The 14554-nt window shown below is 39.8% G+C and overlaps 1 protein-coding gene across 1 annotated transcript in view; it reads right to left on the bottom strand.

Moving 5' to 3' along the window:
* Positions 1–14554, bottom strand: part of Lypla1 (lysophospholipase I) — a 28022-nt gene that overhangs the window by 4397 nt on the left and 9071 nt on the right. Inside the window, exons 3-6 of the mRNA XM_005362252.3 lie at positions 6386–6451; positions 5091–5138; positions 4402–4472; positions 2513–2586 (exon numbers count right to left, since the gene is read on the bottom strand). Of these exons, the coding sequence (XP_005362309.1) occupies positions 2513–2586; positions 4402–4472; positions 5091–5138; positions 6386–6451 (259 nt within the window). The remainder of the gene's footprint in view (positions 1–2512; positions 2587–4401; positions 4473–5090; positions 5139–6385; positions 6452–14554) is intronic.

Genomic DNA, 14554 nt, shown 5'->3' on the forward strand with positions numbered 1-14554 from the left:
AGGGAGTGGTGGCACACACCTTCAATCCACTAGAGGTCAGGGAGTGGTGGCACACACCTTCAATCCACTAGAGGTCAGGGAGTGGTGGCACACACTTTTAATCCCAGGTCTTGGGAAACAGGCAGAGGGGGATATCTGTTAGTTCAAGGCCTCCCTGGGCTACACAAGATTGAATCTGTCTAAAAGAAACTGCTCACACAAAGGTGATCCCAGCACTTGGGATCACGCGCTTTTAATCCCAGCATTTGGGATTACACACTTTCATCCCAGTAGTAAGGAGGTGGAGACAGGAGTGATACGGCTACTCAGTTGCAGTCTGAGGAGAAAATCTGAGAACAGAATTGCTTCTTTGGTCTGAGCATTGGTAGAAGTAAAAGAACGCTCTAGTGGCTGGCCACTTTGCTTCTCGGATCTTCAGCATTAACCCCTATATCTGACTCTTTTTATTATTAATACCAACTGGAATCCATGCTATATACTCATAATGGATGAATCTCTACCTCCAAGAAAACCCACTAATGCAAGATCTCCACTTGCAGCATGGCTGAAGAACAGTCTGAATTTAATGTTCTCATTTTCCTCTCTGAATAGTGTTAGATATAAACTCCAAGTGAGATTTAAACTATTTTTCCAAAACAGGAATTTAAGATAATACAGATAGAATACCAGATATCTTTAGAGATTTGCCCACCTAACGCAGAACATGTCATGTGCTAGGAACATAATTCTGTCATCCATCTAAATGCCACCACCCTGCTCAGGCCTGCACCACATGGGGACATGAAAGACTTTCTAGTCCCAGGTAGAGATGTTCTCTCAGGACTGTGGGACTGAAATTAAGTTACTTTCAGGTGATCTCTATATGGTCAGAAATGCAACATGTAAACCCCAGAGCTGTAACGTTAACATGGCTAACGGTGGAAAGGCGAGAGAAAGAAATGAGGATGGAGAGAAAGTCCCGATCATCACACTCAGCTTTTCACACAGGGTCTGGGGATCCAAACTTGGCACCTCATGTCTGTGTGACAGGTACTACACTACCTGAGCCATCTCCCAGCCCTAGGAATGCGTTTCTACAGGCTGTAATCAGTATCACATAACAACTATGTGCACATTATACTTTAATTAAGCATTAATTGTTGGCCTTAAGCTTGTGTATGTGTGTTTTGTATTATCTAAACAAAGACCACAGTTGTGTTCCTTTGGTTTTTAAAATAGTTTGTCTGTGTACCTCTGGCCATGCTGGAACTTGCTCTGTAGACTAGAGAACTCAGAGATCAGCCTGCCTCTGCCTTCCAAGTGCTGAGATTAAAGGCATGCATTGCTGTTTTGTCTGCATGTATGTCTGTGTGAAGGTGTCAGATTCCTAGAGGTAGAGTTGCAGGCAGTTGTGAACTGCCATATGGGTGCTGGGTCCTCTAGAAGAGCATGTGCTCTTAACTGCTGTGCCAACTCTTCAGCTCCCATCAATAACACCCTTTCATGTACTATATTAACCACATTGCCATATATAGCACATTCGATTGAGTTTTATTGTCTCAACTGATTCCAGAATTCTGACAATACTCACAGTTACTGACTGAGGAAACTAGAAGCTAGAGCATTCTGGGAACAGGTTACTTGGAAGCTGGTTAGGTAGAAACCTAAGTTCAAGGTGGGGATGTAGCCCAGTGATAAAGAGCTTATTCAGCTTGTGCTAGGACCTAGGGCAATCACTAGTACCACGAAACAAACCCAGATGGATGTAAGGTCAACATAAAGAAGCTGGGCATGGAGAAAATATCAGGCTGAAGAACAAACCCCAAGTAATACCATACTCATATCTGAGAAACCTAGGCACTTACCCTGTTCCCTTACAGTCCTGTTTCACTAAAAGAAGCCTAATTAGTGTATGTGTTTACTTTAAGAAAATATATTCTAGCTGGGCAGTGATGATGTACACCTTTGATCCCAGCGGATCGCTGTCCAGCAGATGCAGGCAAATCTCTGAGTTTGAGGCCAGCCAGGGCTAAACAGAGAAATCCTATCTCAAAAAACAAAACAAATAATAATAATAATACATTCTAGGTTCCAACCCTCGCCAAGACAGGGTTTCTCTGTAGCTTTGAATCTTTTTTTTTTTTTGGTTTTTCGAGACAGGGTTTCTCTGTGGCTTTGGATCTTTGAATCCTGTCCTGGAACTTGTTCTGTAAACAAGGCTGGCCTCGAATTTAGAGAGATCCACCTGCCTCTACATCCTTGAGTGCTGGGATTAAAGGCAGGCGCCACAGTAGGCTGTTCAAAGGCAATGTAAAAAAAAAAAAAACATGACTGTGATAAGAAACTAGAAAATAAACAAATAAATGAAAGTGCGCGAGGCAGAAGTTCTGTCCCGTGCAATCCAACTGTTACTCAGCACTGTATCACCTAAGATTCCCTTAACAGCTCTGAACAAGGGGCTCTTCCAAAGGAACACAACTGAAGGTAGCCTTGTAGATCAATATGCTGATAGTATGGACATGCCCAAACTTACCTGAGAAAATCCTCCCAAAATAATTCTGTTAGAGGGAATGCCATTCTTCACCTCTTGCTCTATCAAAGCTTTTACTAAAAACAAGAAAATATCATCAACAATATATATATACCTCAGTCCACTGAGGTAACTAAAGATCCAAGAAAAATAGCAGATGCAGGGTGTATTAAAGACAGAAAGGAATGAAACCTTGAAGCATCCTTTTTTAACACAGTGGCGTTGTTTCAAGCCTGACTCCTTAGGCTCTCCGGAGCTGCAGAGCTCAACATTTCTGTGACTCCTGTTACAGACTTTCTCCATACAGAAGGCAATCTGATGGTAACAGCAGCCTGTCTGTTTTCTCAACTCTTGTCTTCCTAGCCAGCTCTCACCTTCATTCCCTTTAGCATTCATTTGGGGGGAAAGAAATAGCCATCTCTATTGTTAAAATAGAATCTTTTACTCAGGGGCAGGGTAACCAGGACACTTACCCAAATAACACACTTATACCCAAATAAATATTTTTCTCATTTAATCTTGAGATAAAACCTTAGCTCTGGATTCTGGCATTAATACATTCTGATAATCTAAAAAGTCACTGGTCAGGATTTCATATCCCAATAGTTACTGTGTTTCAGATATATTTTATCTCAAAGATTTCAAGTTATTTTTATAAAGAATAAAAAGATTTCTCTGGGTTTTTGGGTTTTTTTTAAATCCATTTTGGAAAACTTCAAATATATAGATAGAAAGAGCAGCCCATGTATACTGCTCCAAGACTGCAATCACCAATTCTCAGCTGGGTGGTTCCTTCTCATGTAGCCTACAAACAGAAGTCACCACACTGACAAGTCTAAAGTCACTGTCAGTCACTGCATTACATGAAAACCAAAGATACTCTAACTTCAACATGCACATAAAAGAAAGGTTTCTTAAAAACTACATCTCTCAGTAAGTTAATCTGCTTTCACTCACAAAACAGTGCTTATAAAGGAGAATGGAATACTAACTTCACAGAACCATTTGTTAAGTGAGCCAGCCTATAAGAAATGACCAGCTGGCCGGGCAGTGGTGGCACACGCCTTTAATCCCAGCACTCGGGAGGCAGAGGCAGACGGATCTCTGGGAGTTCGAGGCCAGCCTGGTCTACAAGAGCTAGTTCCGGGACAGGCACCAAAGCTACAGAAAAACCCTGTCTAGAAAAAAACCAAAAAAAAAAAAAAAAAGAAATGACCAGCTAAGTGATAAATCAGTGGTCTCTATCAATATTTCACTAATAGTAACCACTCCTATCACTTTTACTGTTAGGTATCTTTATGTCATTATCCTTACTTCAAGTCTCTTTAATAACTATATACAGCTATTAAAGTACTATTTTCTGCATTGCCCAAGTATATTTGTTTTGTGACAGGGTTTGCTGTGCAATCCAGGCGGGCTGTTTCTCACAGAAATCCTCTTACCTCAGCCTTCCAAAGCAGGGATTATAGATGGGCACCACAGTGCTGTTTTGCTCATGCCAATCAAAACAACCTTTCAAACAAATGCTGCTCCTTTCCATTTGCATGGCTGCCACTGACTACAAATAAGAGAGCATATGAAGGTGTGGTGGCAAAGAAGAGTTATCAGAATGTATGATACTAGACAGTATACTTGTCTAGTATTTGTGAGGCCCTAGGCTAGTCCCTAGCATGGCAAAGGGAAGAAGGGAGGGGAAGAGGGAGGAAGAGGAAGGTGGGAAGCAAGGAAAAGGGACAAAGAGATTAGTTCCTGAAAACACATAACTACGTTACATTGAGTCAAAATTTAAGTACTGAATCTACTAAAAACAACATTTCATCAAACTTCAACTACTAAATCTACTAAAAACACTCATGAATGTGTTTGCCTTTATAAACACATTTGGTACTCACCATTTTCTGCTGCCTGTTTAATTCCAGATTCATCCTCCTGAGAATCTGGTGAAAGTCCAATAATATCAAACCTACAAAATAAGGCCAAAAGAAAAGAACTATTAAATTCTAAACACCCATAGCTGGCAGAAACATTTACTAACTTCAAGTTAGTCTGTGGAGAAATGGGCCTCACTAACTCTTCTTTCTGGTTGGGAAGGGCATGGCAGGCATCTTGAGAGGGCTGCAAGGGAAATGGCATCCAACCTGCCAGTCAGGAAGGCAAGGAGTGGGCAGAACTAATACGCTGTGGTGTAATCAATGTACATGTCTCATGATTCAAATGTATGATTAATGTACCCAACAAACAGCACGCAGCAGGACAGATTTCTCTTTATTATTCACTCTCGTTTTTCTACCTTTTGTATAGCTTCTTAAGTTAACTCACAGTATCGATACTGGAATAAAAGTTAAGCTTAGATGTTCTCTTGCAATGCTCTTCTGAAAAGAGTAAAAGTTTGTTTGTTTGTTAGTCGAGACAGGGTTTCCCCATGTAGCTCTGGCTGTACTGGAACTCACTCTGTAGACCAGACTGGCTTCTAACTCATAGAGATTTGCCTGCCTCTGCCTCTTAAGTGCTAGGACTGAAGGGATGCCCCAGACTGCCTGGTGACTAACAGGTTCTTATGAGAAAGTAAACTCTTACTTACCAGGAAGGCATTTCCATATTCATATTTAATGTAACAGGCTTGATGGGTCTGTGTGGGAAAGAAACACAGCACATTCAGGATACCAGATTCAAGGGGCACACATGGTTTTAACATGCAGTGTGTCTTGCATCTCCACCCACACAGCTCTGTTCCCTTTGTCCCACAGCCGCTCTCTGAAGACAGAGCAGCTGTTGCAGAGGACTAACTTGGTTTAGGACTAAACAAGTACTTTTGTCTCAATGGTCTTACTTACTTAATAACTGTAACTTCTAGAAAATGAAACAATGGGAAATATATACATGAGACTCTTGAAAGAGCAACTTATTGCTAGCTACTGTACCATTAATCTCCATATACCCAGATTACATTTTGCTTATTCCCTAGTTACATGCTTGATTAAGAGACTTATAAATAAATATAAGTTCTACCCTAGTGTTCATAATGTCCAACTCAAATCTGGAATGAGCAGTCAAAAAAATCTGGTACTAGAGGAAAGAAACATGAATATACTCTTAATTATCAACGCCAACCTCCTCCTGATTCATAAATCAAACCAACATTTTAGGAAAATATAAACTTCCCAAGATTAGTATAAAGCCTTAGAGCAATTCAAGTTAGGGACAAATATATTGGAAATGCAAATAATCAGAATTCTGTCCCTTACTTGAGCTGGCCACACTAGCCCAAGCAGACTACACAGTCAGACTCTGCTGCCAGACAAGGAACTCTCGGGCCGAACTCTCCATGGTCATCTCAGTTGTCATTTCTGCGGAGTGAGCACTAACGTACTGGCATGGCTGTTCTTAGTAACCTTTTACCTCAAATTAGCCAAGCTTATTGATTTTCTGAGTTTGTTCAAAATTTGCTAGGTCTCTAACAGCAGGAAACACTTTCAGAGCAGATAGAGACCTTGTCCATGACAGTCTATCACATTGCCTCTGATTAATAAAATCTGAGTGTTTTCAATTGAATGAAAATTTCTCACAAATATAGCAGATAACCTGTTTATAGATGACATATGGTCCCTTTGGAACTCTGCAGGTACTTACATATCTAAAAGAATTTTGTGGCTTTAAGTTCATCTGACCTCTAGAAGAATTATCTCAAATTTCAAAAAAAGGATTTTTATTTCAACTTAACCAAGAAAATATTTTAGTTTTAAGGAGTGTTACTTGTCCTTTTTTACCTAAGAGAGAAACAATTATATTCGAATATTTTTTCTGGAAAAGCAAAGCTATTACAATTTGTTCCAAACTGTGAAGAAAAAAGAAACCCTAAATATTAGAAATACTCACGCATGTGGACAGATGTATTTGATGTGGGAACTTCTGATACCTGCAAAGGCTTCTGCCCATCCGTGCCTGGTAGGAAATTATTAAAATCATCCTATTAATGACTGTTTTAAATTCTAGTAAACTGATACAGAACTGTACTTAAAAACAGGTCAAAGGGGGGCTGGAGAGATGGCTCAGAGGTTAAGAGCATTGCCTGCTCTTCCAAAGGTCCCGAGTTCAATTCCCAGCAACCACATGGTGGCTCACAACCATCTGTAATGAGGTCTGGTGCCCTCTTCTGGCCTTCAGGCATACACACAGACAGAATATTGTATACATAATAAATAAATAAATATAAAAAAACAGGTCAAAGGTTAGCTTCTTAAAGTACTGTAAGAGTGAGGGGATTGTGCTATTTAGCGTCACTGCTGACCTGGGAACAATGGCCATCCCATTTGCTTACACAGAGAAAGATGCTCTCGTGAGTTCTGACTATCAACAGATGCTGTTGTTAGATTATTTAATTTGATACATAAAAAAACTTTTAAAAACTCCAGGAAAGTAGCTTTATACAAAATTAACACTAAAATTCATAGCCTTCTTATGTACAAATGATTAACATACTCAGAAAGAAACCAGGGAAACAGTACCTTTCACAACTGCCTCAAGTTATATATATTCTAAATATTCAAAATAGTTATTTTAATATATTGACATATGTTTTAAAACCGAAAGAAATGAAAGACCTGTATAATAACAATTTTAAGACGCCAAAGAAGGAAACTGAAGAAGATACCAGAAGATGGAATAACCTCCCATACCCATAAGTTTGTAGAAGTAACACTGTGAAATGATCACCCTATCAAAAGCAATCTACAGATTAAATGCAATTCCCAACAAAATCCCAACAGACACACACACACACACACACACACACACACACCCCGTTTAGAATACCCAGAGGTTAGGGAATTTGGGGGGGGGTCTTCCAAGGAAAGGAATATAGAATATTAGTTATGAAGGGGAAATTAGAGCAGGATGCTCGTGAGGTGTGGGATGGCAATGCAGGGTGGAGGGGATATGGTGAGGGTACAGCTCTGAAACCATATGGAGTCCTTCCTAAAACATGTACATACAGAAAAGGAATTTAAACTGATGTACATTATAATGGGGGGACAATACCCCAACTAGTCACAATATGCTACCAAATAAAACCTCCAACAACATGAATGGTTACATCTTTTTGAGTTGTTGGCCAAAAGGGTCCTAGAGACTGCCCTCTTGCCAATGCTACTGGATTTCCTCTACAACTTGATGGTAAGAACTTATTGTTGAAGACAACATAATTCATTAAACGTGGAGAAATCAAGCAGGTGCCCAACTGGAAGTGTAGCCAACTTTCTTGGACCGCCAGTCCCCAAATAATGAGATAGAGACTTATTACTCCATTTCTGTTCTATGTGCTACCTCATCTACATACTGTCCATCCTGCTTTCCTGCTTCCTCCATGTCTGGCTAGTCCCCAGCTGGCTGGCTCCCCTTAGCCCACCTATCCCTCCTCTGCCTACTTATTGGCCATTCAGCTTTTTTTTTGATTTTCGAGACAGGGTTTCTCTGTAGCTTTTGGTTCCTGTCCTGGAACTAGCTCTTGTAGACCAGGCTGGCCTCAAACTCACAGAGATCCGCCTGCCTCTGCCTCTCGAGTGCTGGGATTAAAGGCGTGCGCCACCATCGCCCGGCCTGGCCATTCAGCTTTTTATAAGAGCAATCAGGTGGCTAAGGCAGGCAAGGTAAAATACATCTTTAACTATTTAAACAAATGCCACAAAAACAAAAGCAACGCATCTTTACATAATTAAACAAATGCGGCATAAACAAATGCAACACATCTTTACAGAAACAATTATTCTGCAATACAAACAAATACAACACATCTATACATAACTAAATATTGTATTCTACAACATGGAAGCTTCATCCGCACTGATTGATGTTAATAGCAGTGACTGTGAGAAAACTCCAAGTAAACAAGAGTTTCTTCAGTGTTTTCCTGCCCCCCCCTCCCCCGTGAGGACAGGAGAGCGTTTACTTCAGGTCACTCGTCACTGTTGTCATTTGTTAATACGCCTCTATGGCAGGACGGGATTTTGTCATTTGTTAATACGCCTCTATGGCAGGACGGGATTTTGTCATTTGTTAATACGCCTCTATGGCAGGACGGGATTTTGTCATTTGTTAATACGCCTCTATGGCAGGACGGGATTTTGCTACATGTGGCTTACCTGCCACGTGTGGCAGTCCTTGTGACTGAATAGTCACATGGCTCTTCTTAACCCTCAGTATAAATTGTCTGATGCTCTGAATAAAGATGGCTATTGTGCTTCAAGAAAGTGAAGACAATCTACAGAACTAAAAATTATGTGCACATTGTTTAATAATACCCATCCACAATATATAGAGAACAGTTATAGCCAAGTGACCACTCAATTTACAAATGGGCAAAGGACATTCAGCAAAGTAAGTATTAAAACAGTCAATAAATACAAGGACACACACTCGCCGTCATTAGTCATTAAGGAAAGAAATACAAGTCAAAACCACACTCAGGCCTGACAGAGTACACAGGCCTGTCATCCCAGGAGGCTGAGGCAGGAAGAGCATGGAGTTCAAAGGTAGCCTGTGCTGCAGTTAGACCCTGTCATGAAACCCACACATATGCAGCAAGCACTCAGTGAGATTCATACCCACTAAGATGGCTATAAACCTGGGGGTGCTATTTGTTGAGACAGTGTCACACTCTGTAACTGGATGGTTTGGTATTCACTAAGTAGCCCAAGCTGTCCTCAGACTCATGGCCATCTTCCTGCCTCAGCCTCTGAGTACTGGGTTTACACGGGCATGTGAAACGAAGTACACAGTAGGAACCTTTCTGCAATGTTGATATGTACCTGCACTTCCAGATTACCTGACCAAGCAGACATTATCTAGTAATCAAGGCAATCCTTGACTCTAAGCGTTAAGCGGAGAGGTCTTTCTTCTTTTTAAAAAAAAAAAAATTTTTATTTCTTTTTTTTATTTAAATTTATTTATTTATTGAGGATTTCTGCCTCCTCCCCTTCAGTATTATCAGTATTATGCCTGCAGGCCAGAAGAGGGCACCAGATCTCATTACAGATGGTTGTGAGCCATCATGTGGTTGCTGGTAATTGAACTCAGAACCTTTGGAAGAGCAGGCACAGAGCCATCTCTCCAGCCCCAGAGAGAGGGTCTTTCAAGCCATCTGACCAAATATTTAAAATACATAATGTAGATTTTCCCAGCTTCTTTATGTAGGCATTTATTGCTATGAACTTTCCTCTTAACATTGCTTTCATTGTGTCCCATAAGTTTGTTGTGTGGTCATTTTCATTGAATTTTAGAAAGACTTTAACTTCTTTATTTCTTCCTTGACCCAATGGTAGTTCAAGTCAGTACTGTTCAACTTCCATGTGTTTGTGTGCTTTCTGAAATTAGTGTTGGTGTTGAATTCCAACTTTAAGCCATGATGATCTGATAAGATACATGGGTTATTCCAATTCTTTTGTATCTGTTGAGGTTTGCTTTGTTACCAGGTATGTGGTCAATTTTTGAGAAGGTTCTATGGGGTGCTGAGAAGAAGGTACATTCTTCTATGTTTGAGTGAGGTATCCCAGACGCAGAAAGACAAATATAATATGTATTCACTCATAAGTGGTTTCTAAACATAAAGCAAAGAAAAACCAACCTACAGTCCATAACCCCAGACAGCCTAGACAACAAAGAGGACCCTAAGAGAGACATACATGGATCTACATAGGAAGGAGAAAAAGACAAGATCTCCTGAGTAAATTGGGAGGGAGCATGGAGGTCACAGGAGAGAGCAGAAGGGGAGGGAAAGAAAGGGAGAGAAGTACAGAAAAATGAAAACAATAAACTAAAACTTGCACAAAAAACACATCATGTAGAACTGGAGAGATGGCACTAATTTGCTTCTCCAGGGGACTGGGTTTGGTTCCCAGAACCCACATGATGGCTCAAAACAGTTCTTAACTCTAGTTCCAGGGCACTGGATTACCCTCTTCTGACCTCCACAGGTACCAGACATGCGCATGTAAACTGATAAAACTCTCATATACATAAAATAAATCTGAAACAAAATAAAATACAAAACTTTCTGAGTCACCTCAGCACTCAACTAAGTCAAGAGAGACTATGACTTTATAGCCAACCTGGGTTACCTTGTTTCAAAAAACTGAAATTATTGGAATTAAGTACATAAAACCTAAATTACACACAAACTCTGTTACCCCTGTAAAAGGTAACAGTCCAGCTCACTGCCAACTCTGTTTCAGTTTCATTTTCAATTTCGAAGTATATCATTAGTGTATTATTTGGGGATTTGTTCTAATGACCTCAGGGATAACTATTAGCCATAAATACCATGATATGATTTCAGTTAATTAGAGTTCTGGGAATGGACAGTCACCAAAAACCATGTTTATAAAATAATTGACCACTAATTATTAAAAGTCCAAATGGAACACAGGTTCAGTTATCTTCCTCAGAGTATTACTGCAAGCTTACCTGGGTAGCATACACAGGTAATGATTATTGAATGGCTAAGAAGCTTGACGCCAACAGAACTACACAGGGAATGAAGTCCACCCCAGAATAGATAGTAAGACAGTCTCTTAAGGGGAAAAAATCACCACATATAGCAAAGTTTAATTTAATATGACTATCTAGAATGCTTGACAGGCTCACCTCCCTGTAATCGTTTTATTTAGAAGTAGTGACCTAAATGTATGGCAACTAGGAAAATAGCATTCAGACAAAAAATTAACTTTAATTTTACAATGCTTTTTAATATATAATATCTTGGCTATTTTTCCCATGGTCTACACTGCAGGCTTTAACCTTTTGACTTTTTGTGGCTTGTATATTTATTCAAATTCAATGATGAGGAATAAACAAGCTGGAATCATGGGGCTGGGAATACAGCACAGTTAGCAGAGTGCTCACCTAATTTAGAGAACACTCCTATGTTCAATTGCAAGCACTACACAGACCAGGCAGGACAGTGTATACTTGTAATCCCAGCACTGGAGAGATGAAGATGAGAGGATTGGTTCAAGGTCATCCCTGGGCTATAAAAAGGCAGCCTGATAACTGGATATCAACATATAGAAAAATGAAAATAGACCCATATCTATCACCATGTACAAAACTCAAGTCCAAATGGATCAAAGACCTCAACATAAAGCCAGCCAGCCACACTGAACCTTATAGAAGAAAAAGTGGGAAGTACACTTGAAAGCATTGGCAAAGGAGACCACTTCCTAAATATAACCCCAGCAATACAGACACTAAGAGAAACAATTAATAAATGGGACTTCCTGAAACTGAAAAGCTTCTGCGAAGCAAAGAACACAGTCAATAAGACAAAACGACAGCCTACAGAATGGGAAAAGATCTTCACTAACCTTACCACATCAGACAGAGGTCTGATCTCCAAAATATACAAAGAACTCAAGAAATTAGACACCAAAAGATCACATAATTCAATAAAAAATGGAGTACAGACCTAAACAGAGAACTCTCAACAGAGGAATCTAAAAAGGCTGAAAGACATTTAAGGAAATGTTTAACATCCTTAGTCATCAGAAAAATGCAAATCAAAACAACTCTGAGATTCCATCTTACACCTGTAAGAATGACCAAGATCAAAAACACTGATGACAACTTATGCTGGAGAGGTTGTGGGGAAAAGGGAACACTTCTGCATTGCTGGTGGGAATGCAAGCTGATACAACCCCTTTGTATGTTAATGTGGCGATTTCTCAGAAATTAGGAAACAACCTTCCTCAAGACCCAATAATACCACTTTCGGGTATATATCCAAAGGATGCTCAATCATGCCACAAGGACGTGCTCAACTATGTTCATAGCAGCTTTGTTTGTCATAGCCAGAACCTGGAAACAACCTAAATGCCCCTTGATCCAAGAATGGATAAGAAAAATGTGGTACATTTACACAATGGAGTACTACACAGCAGAAAAAAAAATGACAGCTTGAATTTTGCAGGCAAATGGATGGAGCTAGAAAACATTATTTTGAGTGAGGTAATCCAGACCCAGAAAGACAATCATCACATGTATTCACTCATAGGTGGTTTTTAAACATAAAGAAAGCCAGCCTACAAATCACAATCCCAGAGAACTTAGACAATAATGAGGACACTAAGAGAGACTTACATAGATCTAATCTACATGGGAAGTAGAAAGTATAAAAAGACAAGATCTCCTGAGTAAATTGAGAGCATGGGGACCTTGGGGGAGGACTGAAGGGGGAGGGAAGAGGCAGGGAGGGGAGCAGAGAAAAATGTAGAGCTCAATAAATATCAATAAAAAAAAAGGCAGCCTGGGCTACACTGAAACCCTATCTCAAAAACCAAAATAAAACAAAACAAAAAACCCAGCACTAGAATGTACCTCTTTTTGAGTTGCTAGCCAGTGGGGTCTCATAGCCCCTCAAACATTACAGGCTATTGCCACTGTTCTTGGTGAGCAGAGCCTGACAGGAAAAACCTAATGCTGAAGACATCACACACTTGAGTCACAAACTTGGAGGCTTTACCTCTCTGGTTAGATTTCAGTGTTAGAAGGTACTGTGTATTCAATCTCACCCAGCCGTGAACACTGCAAGCTGCAATAATGACCTGCTTGGCAAGATATGTCTACTGGCACAATAGTGGCATGAGTTATAGGAGTAACCAGCCACTTTCTGATCGTATTTAAGACAATCAGATGAAAGGCACAAGATGAAACCCATACCTAGGAGTAACTGGGGGAAGGGGATAAATATGATAAAAATACATTGTATCAGATTCTCAATGAATTAGTAAAATATTTTGGAAAAGCTGGGGTCAATTGTATTTAGAAAAGCAAAACACAAGAGCCTGAGAATAAAGAAACTGCACTTCAAAGACCTTTTAATTTTCTCTCTAGCTCTCAAGTCTGGGGTAAAAGAGCCTGCTGAAGAGTTATCTTTCAATTAATCAATGACAATAATTAATTGCAATATTAATTCATGAAAATCTTAACTATTAAAGATTTTACCTCTATTATCCAAATTATAATCCAACAATTTTAATGCTATTTACTAATTGCTATTTCAGGCTTTTTTCTTCTAAGAGATGTAACTATTATTAATTGGTGTTTTAGCCACATAAGCCACTGTTTTTCCCAACATCTCTAGCCCAATAGAACAACCCCTAAAAATAATTTTTTATAATAACTGTTTAAAAAATATCTAGGACAAAATTTCAAAAACTCTGTATATAATGAAAGGATTAGAATTTAGACAGTGTTTCCAGATCTACAATGTAGTTTAAGAAAACAGATATAAATATACCACCACAAAAAATCCAAATGTTAAGTACTACAAAGAAGCTATAAAGAATGTCAAGGAGCTGAAGAGATGGCTCAGCAGTTAAGATTACTGTCTGTTTTTCCAGAGGACCTATATTCCCAGCACCCACATGGCAGCTCATTCCTGTAACTCCACGTCCAGAGAATGAGGCACCCTTACACAGGCATGCATGCAGGCAAAACACCAGCACACATAAAAATAAATAAACCTGAAAAAAGAAGACAACACAGTCTAAAGATCAGTAACAGAACACCTTCTTAGCATGCATGGTTCAATCTCTAAGACGTATAATCACCCACACACAAAAGAAATACAAAGAATCACGTCCTCCCCATGAAATACGCTTGCTCACTCATACACAGTAGTGGGGTTTACAGCACTTATGATCAAATGATTTTTGACAAATGTCCTCAGACAAGTCCCCGGGAAGAGAAGAGTCTTCAGAGAGCTTAGACACAATGGAAAAGAGGTTACCTAGCATCCATGGCGGCCTGAACTGAAGCCCAGCACTGGAGGAATCAGCTCAGATAACTGCATGTTCACATACAGACAATGCAGAGCAGTATCTCACTTGATACAACAGATACAAATTTAATTAAGAATGAACCTGAAACCTAACTGTAAGAAGTAAATTTGTAGCCAGGCGTTGGTGGCACACGCCTTTAATCCCAGCACTCGGGAGGCAGAGGCAGGCGGATCTCTGTGAGTTCGAGACCAGCCTGGTCTACAAGAGCTAGTTC

This window comes from Microtus ochrogaster, linkage group LG5, assembly GCF_000317375.1.
Source record: "Microtus ochrogaster isolate Prairie Vole_2 linkage group LG5, MicOch1.0, whole genome shotgun sequence".
NCBI lineage: Eukaryota > Metazoa > Chordata > Mammalia > Rodentia > Cricetidae > Microtus > Microtus ochrogaster.